This window comes from Symphodus melops (genome assembly GCF_947650265.1).
Source record: "Symphodus melops genome assembly, chromosome: 15".
Taxonomy (NCBI): Eukaryota; Metazoa; Chordata; class Actinopteri; order Labriformes; family Labridae; genus Symphodus; species Symphodus melops.
The window spans coordinates 4989170-4999912 of NC_136705.1; the positions used below are offsets into that span (position 1 = coordinate 4989170).

At 40.8% G+C, this 10743-nt stretch overlaps 1 protein-coding gene across 1 annotated transcript; it reads left to right on the forward strand.

The window, feature by feature from the left end:
- Window positions 1–66: 66 nt before the first annotated feature.
- LOC306836363 (uncharacterized protein) lies at window positions 67–5019 on the forward strand. The gene is made up of 5 exons (XM_079363383.1): window positions 67–267; window positions 2171–2327; window positions 2536–2906; window positions 3845–4073; window positions 4157–5019. Exons 1-5 carry the CDS (start codon window positions 205–207, stop codon window positions 4276–4278), a joined length of 942 nt encoding a protein of 313 aa, XP_079219509.1. The 5' UTR covers window positions 67–204; the 3' UTR covers window positions 4279–5019.
- The last annotated feature ends 5724 nt before the right edge of the window (window positions 5020–10743 follow it).

The following is a 10743-nucleotide window of genomic DNA, read 5'->3' on the forward strand; positions in this document are numbered from 1 at the left end:
ACTACAGCGCGGTCACGCGAAGATGACGTGCAGCGCTGCACCGGAAGTTGATGCATTTATGAATTTTAATAAACTTGGTTTTTTTTTTTTTTCTTGTTCTTTATGTTCCACCCAGAGCGGCTGCTGGTGGCAACAGGGCGGTGCATTAAATAGAAATATATCAGCCCTAATATTAACGTAAGCGTCGCCGGTTCGGTTCTTCTGATGACGGAGAGTCTGGAAAGCAACGTCCAGCAGCGGACACACAGCGGCGGCACCGGGCCGACGGTGAGACGCTGTTCATCTCCACTGTGTCACTGTGCTTGATCGACAACCATACAGTATGCTTTATGATGTATAGATGTGTAGGCCTTTGTGTTTTCTGTAAATCTGTTCATCTGTTCGTTTTATAGGGCAGTGGCATCAGGCTGCAAGATTTCCTCACGTTTCTCCTCTTTTTATTTTAAATGTATAGTGTGCTGTATTTTCTTTTTTTTTTTACAGTCTACGGTGCATACATTTACATTAATGTAAAAACTGAGCGTGTTTTCATACACAAAAATAAATCCAAATATGCAGTAGTTGACATAGATTTCATATTTGAAACCTTTTTTTTTTTTTTTCATTTATGATTTATTTATAGGCTACGTATAGCCAGCCTACTTGGGAATTTTAATGAGGCTGCAGTGTTTTCCATCTTTCGTACTGATTCTCTAGAAAATGGACCACCAGTTGGTGACTTGGAAACAAATGACAAAAAAACATCTGGGCCCATATTCACAAACTTTGTAAGAAGATCTTCTCAGAGAGAGACTTAACTTAGCTGAAAAAATCTGAGGAAGCAGTCTTACTTTAAGAGTGATTCAGGAACAGAATCTTAGTGAGGAGGTGGGCTTGACCCTGCTCCTAGGTATGACACATGTTTCAGAAGCTGTAATTGGTTTATCTAAAAAGAAATTAGAAAAAAAGGTCGAACATAAAATGTAGTCAGACATTGTGTATTTATGAACACTCAGTATCTGTGTGATAATTTGTAAGACGTTCACAGTATTGTAATCACATACTCACTTGTGCAGCAGCTGATGTAATGATCAGCAGGTGAAGAGTCAGTGGTTGGATGCACCTGTGGAGCTGAATGCATGAAGAAAAACACAACATGCATGTCTCACTTTGCACTGAAAACAAGTCAGAGATGGATTAAAAAGTTTGCACAAATCCGGCCCTGAAACCTATTCAGACACCGTCATTGGATGCTTTTAAGAGGATGTTAAAAAGGCAGACGCATCTGGCTCGAGATGTTCTGCCCGTTATATGTATGTTGGTGGACAATCTTGCAAAACTATTCGCTGTTTAAATTTGTAATATGATAATGTATCAGACTAATTGGTAATCAGGGCTTCCATTTTAAAGGCCTGTGTTTCTATTGTGCAAGTTCCATCTCAAAAGTTCAAGTATCCGCACTTTTGATGACAGCCACAAAGTCATCATCACAGCTAAGATAAGTCATGGCATTGTATCTATCACCTTTAGCTGTGCTTAACATCATGGGGAAACTGTTTATATAGAAGCATGACATGAGTCCAAGTGACTTTGTAAACTTCCTTATAAAATGACCCACAGGTTACATGTTAAGGTTAGCTTTATGTGAAAATACAGCTTGATTCCTGTTCTTTTTAATGTTATGCGGTTATGCTCAATAGGGGAGGGGCGCCACCTGCTGGTGATATTGCGAATTACGTCATGTAGTAATGAGCAGTATGGTAGTCTTCAATAGTCCGCTCATGACAGATGAGCCATCAGTGTGTGAAGTAATCACTAAGGTGGTTGTGCTACATGAAGTCATATCTGTGGTATTGTGTGTTATGGTCATGTTGATGCAGAGATGACAACTCCTGCTGACTTTGGATCTTAGATTAGCTTGCTAGATGTGCAAAAAAAAGTAAGTCATATAAATAAAAGTCATGTCGATTTTATTACATGTTTGTATTTACCTGTTGCTAATACTTTTCCGTGTTTAATAATGTTTAGTTGCCTGTAAAGTTACAATGTTTGCTAAATGTGTTGCTCTCTGGAAGAGGAGGATTGTTTGACTTCCGGGTTTCACAATAAAAGTATCTTAATAATTATCAGGAGAATGATTCTCTATGTACACACACCTGAGTGAATCTTCATTACAACCTCCCTCCTATAGGTGGTAAAGGTGGAGTCATGTGTGTCAGATGTGCCTGTCTTCACCCCTCCACATAGTGCTGAGCTGCACTTCCTGCGGTCTAGAGTTCGAGAGCTGGAAAGAGAGAAGGCCGAGCTGTCAGCAGAGAACCAGAGACTGAAGAACATGCTCGTTCACGGTGAGTCAAGATCCACATCACCTGCTCCAAGATGACTAATCCAAGACCAAACAGAAAAATCATCGGAGGAGTTCACTACATTTTTCGTTTCCGTCTTGTTGTATCTGATGTGCTTTAAATTGAGCTTGTTAAACCTTTTCTCCAGAATTGATTTCTACGTCAAATTTCACATGATTTATTAACATTTAAATACATCTACATGTCCAAGAAATCCCTGGGCTCCTATCCACGATGTGGCAGACGTTGGGCCAGACCCATAGTCAGCTCTCCAATTCCACGGCGACAGGCAGGAGTGACAGTTATGCTCCATACTCACATCACCAACCTCCAACTGCCAATCAGGATGGAGACTTCAGCCCACAGGTCTACGTCCAACAGCTCCAAGAGGAGCTGAGCGGGGACATGTCTGAGTCCTGGGGCCAGTTGGGCTCTGACCATGAGGAGCTGCCAGGAGGAGCTGACCTGGGCCTGGGGAGCCATATGGCTGAGGAAGCACCGCTTTGCAGTCAAACTGACATGGACGAGCTCAGGAGGAGCTGCTCTGAGAGCCAGTGCACCGGTGGACATGTTAATGGACAGGTGAGGACGTGTCTGAACCAATCAACACTGAATCTCTTTCATATTGTTGAAACCTCTTTGACAGCTTGTTGACACCTTGGTTTTTGAAACGTTGTTAACACAGCAGACACTGTTTTGCCCTCTGTAGAGAAAGTGCCCTGTTTGTGCACAGACTGACTGGTCTTTGGTTCGTAAGAAATATCAGATCACGTTTGTGATCTAGGCCAGGATGAGGCCCTTTCGTTCGTCCTCCTGCAGCTGCGAGTGCATGCTGCCACACGCCAAACACGCATATGCATGCACAGGCACTCCAGCGTGACAGAATCAGTAGGAGAGATGTTGGAGTGATCATGTCCTGGCAGAAAAAAACACATATTTCAGTCTTATGTAATTTTTCCAAATAGCAGAAGTGTAAAAGGTCAGATGCTGAAGTACTATATGTGCGATTTTGTCTTCATACTGATTACACACGCGCTACCGTTTAATTAGCGAAACCACTACTGTGGGGTCACAAGGCGTCCTTTAATCCTTTGCATTCAGAGGGACAGACAGATAATGAACAGAAAAAGACGATGAGATGATGAGAGAGAGAGAAAATAAAGAGAAAGGGATGAGACATAAGCTGCAGACACAACTGATGAAAATTGTCATAAAAGAGTTTTGAGTTTTGTTTACCATTAGAAATTAAACTAATGGTAAAATAAATAGATTGAACAATAATACTGCTTTGGACTAGCCTTTGACATGAGTTGGTTTTAAATACTTAGATCTTTAATGTCATTAACATTGTCAAAGAGTAGTAAAACATTTTATTTTGTGAATTTGGGCTTCTGCCTTTCTAAAGTCCTCTACACGTCCCTGGTTATCAGCTTATATAAAGTCCTATTAATCACCTGTGAACAGTTGGTGTGCTCATTGTAGAAGGTCTGTTATTGAATTCAGTCACCTGCATTATCCAGGTGAGCCAGGTGGAGGTGTATCCCGGCTCTGGAGTCCTCTGTGATGTCCGCTCTTGGCAGGCAGCAAATCAGGCCCAGTCTCCAACGGCAATGGCGCGGACACTCTTAATGGGTGTGTTTGATATGAACACTCTGATGAACAGTAACCTGAGAGGTGGAAGGAGTCGCCGTCCAGCTTTTCATCCACAGCGCAGTGCTCTGGATCCGCACAAGATCAACGCCATCTTCAGTAAGTTTGCATATTTTTGCAGCAGCCATCTTTTTCTTTCTGTCTGTCCTTACTTTCGGTGACAATGTTCCTCTTTCTTTCAGATGCCATTTTGGCTCGTTTCCCTCTTGCAAAAAGAGGAGTCATCGGCTCTGGCATTAACTCCAAACTTTCGGAGATTCGTTTCCGCTCCCGCAGAGCCAATCGAGATCCACAGTTTCTCTAACCGACGGCTTGCTGGCTCTGCCCACCTGCAGACAAAAACAACAAAAAAAAGAACACAAAAGCCTTCCTCTGCTGGAACATGAGAAACTTTCTGACAGACTGACAGAATTAGCTTTCAAACATCTGCTCAGCTTCAGGTTAGGTGATTCCGTGTCCATGTTATCATGATCGTCTTTTATAATTCTTTATGTTGCCATAACTACCTAGTAATCTCCATGAACACTGCTACAAATAGAGACAAAGTGTCTGTGAAGAGACGCAAAGCTACCTCATGAAGTCAGAAAAACAAACAAACACAAAGACGTGCAAAACAGCTAAGATGACACACAAAATAATCGTTGAGATCTCCACACAGGGTGAGTGTGGGGACTCAGTCAGACCTGCACACGCAGACAGCGCTACACTTCTGTTACTAACTCTTAAGACCGTACAGAGGGGGGAAGCCTTCTTCCTCCTCTCAGATCAGATTGAAGGTGTGACATCACAGGGTTTAAATATTGTGATTTGAAACGACAGTCTGAATATGGCTTTAGAGACAAGTGCAAAGATTTACCCACAACAGTTTTCTCTAAACAACTACTTAAGGAAGCAAAATGACTCAAAAGACACAAGTACAAATGTCTGGTCACAAACACAAAACACCATAAACACAGCATCAGAGCGACAGCTATGAACACAAAACTTCAGATACACAAAGAGTTCCAGCCAATTAAGAATACGCTTCAGAGACAACCATGAAAACATACTCCACAGTTATAAGACACAAACACGTCAAACCATAAAGAGGCTCAAAGAGAATCAAAGTGACCTCAAGAGACTTAACAGGACCACAAAGAGACAACCGAGTGAAAGGACAAGACGACAAAGACACAACCTCAAATGGTACTCATTTTGTCATTGTGAGCCTCAGCTGCTCAAAGTCAGGACTTTGTTTTTGTTTTATTTTGTATTTAATGTGCTGCAGACATGTAAGGATATTACATGAACTGACTCGTATTTTTGTCATAATGTTTGTGTAAATTACAGTACCATCAGTAAATGTAATCATTTTGAGCTATGGATGTGAATCTGATTTGGTTTTATTTCCCTTCATCCCTTATCTACTTTGTCGCCTCCTTAATTCCTTCGCTGCCTCTTTGCATCCTTGCTGGATCCCTGTCTTAGCTTTACACCACTTACATGGATGACATCACCCTCTCAGCTAAATTCGGTCTTTGTAATGTTTGTGTGTGTGTTCGGTGTGTGCGTGTGTGTGAACTGACCATTCAAAGGCTCTATTTGAATATAAATCAGCTGTCACGGGGCGGAAAACACGAGACACAAAAACTCTCTCGCCTTGACATTCTTGCTTCTCCTCCTCCTCGCTCTCTCTCTCTACCCCCGATCCCCCCCCACAAACACCGCCTGGTGTCTTTGTCTCTGTCCTTGGCAGTGCAATCGAGTCCTCAGAGCGTCTTTCAGGAGGAAAGAATAGCTGATTGTCTTCATTAAGGAGGACGCCTTGTTTCAGGAAGTCCAGCCCGGGAAGAGAAGCAGAGAGGGGACGGAGGGGGTTGAGGGAGGGGTCAAAGCTCTCCTTTATACATCACTGAGATCCGGGTTTAACCAAAACATCCCAGAGCAGATCCAGATCAAATCAGAGATTGTAGGACGTACTGTGATAGACAGTTTAAAAGAGAAAACAGAGAGGGTGAAAGGGAGGAAACGAGAGGAGGTGAGAGTTTGGAAATTAGCCAATCGTTGATGTTACAGAATCCCACTGTGACTCCTAATTACTGATCAGAGAACAATTTTAAAGAGCAGCAAGAAGGAGGCGCCCTGTGTTACATGAAGGTGCCATCGTTTTCGTGAACTATTCCTTTAATTAAATCTCCATCACAATAAAAGCTTCTTCTTCTCTGTTGTCTGGTTCTCTCGGCTTGATTTGTGGATTCTCTGCTTGTTCGCTTGCCAACTCTGTTAAGTCCCTGCCTGAAGCAAGACCAGCCAGGACCTTTCCCAGGACCTCCACCACCCATCACAAAGCACCAGGAAGCACTCTGAGCATACACTGAAGGAAAGGTGCAAATTATAGTAAAACATAAAATGTTACAAAAAACTCTCCTATATTATAAAATAATACAGCGAAGATAATCATCAGCTGCCTTTAGTTACAGGATACGTTACCCTTCACTGAAAGAGAGTGGAGTAGCAGTTAAAACAACCTAATATGGAAATACTATGGTAAAGTACTTGTACTTTCCAAATAACCCGAGGTTAATGTCTTATTACTGATTATTTTATAAAATAGCAATGCACTTAATGAGTTTGTTCATTGAACATTTTGTGTTTTTTTGTGAACACTAAATTGCACAAGTCAATTTCAACAAAATCTCAACCCCAGTGATAGTGACTGCATGCTCACAGTCCGAGACTGCCCGAGAGTCGCCAAGCACCGTGTGCCGAAGTCAAACGTGTGGCATCCAACATGCATCTTCTTGTATGTTTTTTAAAGCAACTAAATATGAGCTAATGATTGTGGAGAAAAAGTAAAGTGCTGCTCAAGAAGTGTATTTGTCTCCATGCTACTATTTCTTCTTAACATAAGGGCCCGACCTCCGCACATCAAACCCTCATCTTACTTTTTTATATAAAAGGTTGACGAAAAAGTGATAACAAGTTGTTACTTCAGACGTATTTGGAAATGCATATTGATGCCAAATGAAATCAGCCATACTGAGAGCTGTTCAATTGCGATCAGATTACCAATGCCAGACAAAGCATGTAACGACGTGTACAAACTTTTAACCAGTTAGAGAGTGTGACAGACTGTGAGACAGTGAGGTTGAAAAGTGGTGCAGTTTAACAGTGAGACGGTCTGACAGAGAGGCAGTTTGACTGTAAGAACTTGACAGTGAAGGATTTAGACAATGATTTCTAAAGAGTGATAAAATATATGTTAATGAAACAGACATGCACACAGACATGTTTGTTTCCTTTTGTTGTATGACAACAAAAAACATGCATCAACACACAGCAGGCTGATCTGAGCACACACTCTCACATGGCCCACACAGTTCAATCTTCAGCTATTTCCTGCTCTCCTTATTTGACAGGTAAGATTTGGAGTGACTTGAATCAAACAGGTATTGTCAAGGTTTGATCGAAAATACATCAGCACTGTACTGGTACCTACATGTGGCTCACAAAGTATTATCTGTTTGGTTTGCATTCATGCTGGAGAGAACAAACAATTCTTCACAAAGCTTTTTTGTCTCTCGTATTCATTTCACAGACACGGATTCAACAATGTCATCTTTGTCAAGCAGTGAAAAATGTTTTCAGTCAGCAGAACAGCAAAATAAATTGTCCTCCAGCCCTATCGCTGTGTTGAACTGCAGACATTTTGTTCTCTTGTTGATCTAAAAGAAATGCTCCTTTGTTGCTGGATCAACAACAGCCTTGGGCTCTCATTAATCATAGGCTGGAAACGTGACTCTGTCATTTCACTGCAGGTGAAGCGACCAAGTGACAAGCTACGGTGTTGAAAAAATGAAGCTAATGAACAAGTAAGAAAGTGTCCACTTGAGGTGGTCAAAAGGCCCTGGAAGTCCCAAATGCCAATTTTGAAAGCAGAAAAAGCAGCCAGGGAAAGCTGGTATATATGGGCTAGCAGGGCTAAAGATGAGGAAATTATTCTTCAAATAACTTACAAGAGATTCCCTGAAAATTTGTAAGAACCCAGAATATTACCCAAAGCTGTAGGAAAAAAAACATGGGATATCTCCAAATGGGCGTTTTGTTGCACAATAGGGATGATTTTGTTTTTATAACCCGAGCCATGTTACATCCTCTTCCATATACTCACATTGTATAATTGGCATGTTACATCGCATGCGGCTCTGATTTGCTGATCATTTGGGCTACATTTATTTTCCCCATGTGCCGCTGAAGTTTGACTAATGACACAACTGTATCGTTACAAACTTTAGAGATGCTTCTCATGCTAGAGCGAACCGAGAAATGAGTGACTTTGGAAATCCCAGAAACATCACCCAGCTGCTTCGCGAGTGTAAAGTCAACAGATCTCATTTCTTCTTCCCCTTCTCTAAAAATGACTTTTAGAGGGCTGAGTCGTCCAGCGCTCCTTTTTGATGAAAAAGTTCCATACAATGTGAAAAACCCCAGAAGGGTTCAAGTTTCAGCCATGACAAGAGTGGATGAAATTATCTACATGTTAAGGAAATTAAATTCACAGCTTTCATCAGTACTGTAGTATCTCCTTTAGCACAGGATACATCGAACTATCCTTGTAATAGACTGTGTTAGCCAGTGTTAACCCAAGTGCAGCACACTGGGGAACAGGGACATTGGGTGTTAAGCGTTTCAGTCTTCTGGGTAGAGCCTTCAGTCTATTGGACCAGTCGCTGTCGAGCTGCAGATCTACACTCTCAACTCAGTTGGTGACATTAATTACCTCACCTGTGTTTTATTTGAACTTGCAGCTGACTGTCCCCCTCTCTGTTGATGCGTTTGTGTTCCAAGAGTTTTATTATGTACTTTGCAGTTAATATCTGCTCATGTGATATAACATAAATTGCTTGTGGGTATGTTTAATTGCCTTCATGAGATTTGCAATAAATCTGATTTCACAGGTCTAATTTGATTTTCGGTCTGAAACAAGTCCAACGACTTTATGTTGAAACTTTTTAGTCTAATGGAAGTTTTTTTTATAAAAAAAAAAAAAGGATTTGAATTGAAAGAGGAAGTAGATTCTCTTAGCTTAAGACTGTACAAAAACTCAGCAAACAATCATGACCAAAAAATGTAAAAACGCCTGAGCTACCAGCTGATCTGCTGGTGGATCAGCTGGTTGTCAAATATCGCTTCTTTTTTTCAAAACTTTTTTTTTGTGTAAAACAAAAACAGAAAAAAAGGCAAGTTTTAAGTTATCCTCTACACAAGGCTTACGGTTTGGTTTTCATTTAAACCTATCTTCTTTAGTCGATAAAGGAGGTTTTGAAGCCCTGAGTTTTGGCTGCAGGCCTCCTTACAGTCTGTAGGCACTCTTTAATGCTTTGCATCTAGGGAGACAAAGCCTGAGTCAAACAGAGACTCTGGTGGTGGTTCACACATTCTTCAATGTGACGTTTTTGTGCTCAGAGAGACGAGTTTCCAGCCAAAACACAAGAAGGAGAAGTTTTGTTGCACCCCAACCTCTCTTTCCGACCCCTTTCCTCTCCTTTCATGGCTTTTCTTCCTCTTCTGTGGCTGTCCAACGGGTGAGATGGGGGAACCTCATTTCCATATGAAAAAGTAAAACCATTTAACCAATTAAAGTGTTTAAAGCAGCAGATTCCAACTAACTTTATTCGCTGGGAAAGTGCAAAAAGGGTTAGGGCTTTTTCTGCCTCCCTTTCTCTCACCATTTTCATTTAACATAGATTTTTAACATTTAGAAAATATAAAAATCATCACATGAATGTTAAACCAGTTCTACATTCAACAGAGTACTTCAGTAAACACATAGAAGCAGCCTCAACTAACAAAAAGCTCATGTTAAATGATAACAAGGTTGTATGCATGGTGATAGGTGAAAGTGTGAAAAGTGAACATAAGTGAACATGTAGACTGATGATGATGTGAATGTGTTGAGCGCTTCTCCTGGAAAATGTTGACTCGTGAACTTCTGTGCCTGTTACATGATGAAAGAGTAAACAAGTGAAGAAATGAAGTTATGAATAGGTAAACAGGACACTGCTTGAAGAAGGTGTCAACATTAATATGTGGTCATGTTGAGTGATTAAAGTGCAAAAGATGGATGGAGTGGTGACATGTTGAATGTGTGGAGTGATAATGGTGAGAAAATGTTTAGTATTGAAGTTGTGAAGGTGTTACGTCGTTAAACATGTGAAATAAATGAACGTGATAATGGTGTGAACATCAGACAAGAGTCTGATTGTAGCCTGGAAGAAGTTTTTGGATGTGTGAAAACACTGAGGGATAGAATTGTAAACATGTTTAGTGAAGAAGTTGTGAATTTATGCAAACTTTAATCTCTATAGCAAGCAGCAAAAATAAATATGGATTAAACTTGTGTTATATGTTATTTTGTGCGCTTGTACATCTGCCTGTGCGTGTGCATGTCAAGTGAGAAGTTGGCCAGGAAGTTTTTTGTTATCATACTTAAATCAATGTAGTATTACTATAACAGTGGAAAACAAATGCAAATTGAACCTTAAGATAAAAAAGAAACATGCAAACTTTTATAACTACCACAAAACGAAGAACCCTCTTAGTGTTGTGCCTCGCACCTTGAGATGATCTCACTCACACACTCACTGCAGTGCATTTAAAGTAAAATATTTTATCTCACAATCCTTTGATGTGTTTTAACAGTTTAGGAAATTATAGCAATCAACATGCAGTATTTCTGTCTGACGTAAACCTAACCGCATAAACTAAACTTATTCTCTGAAATCTTGTA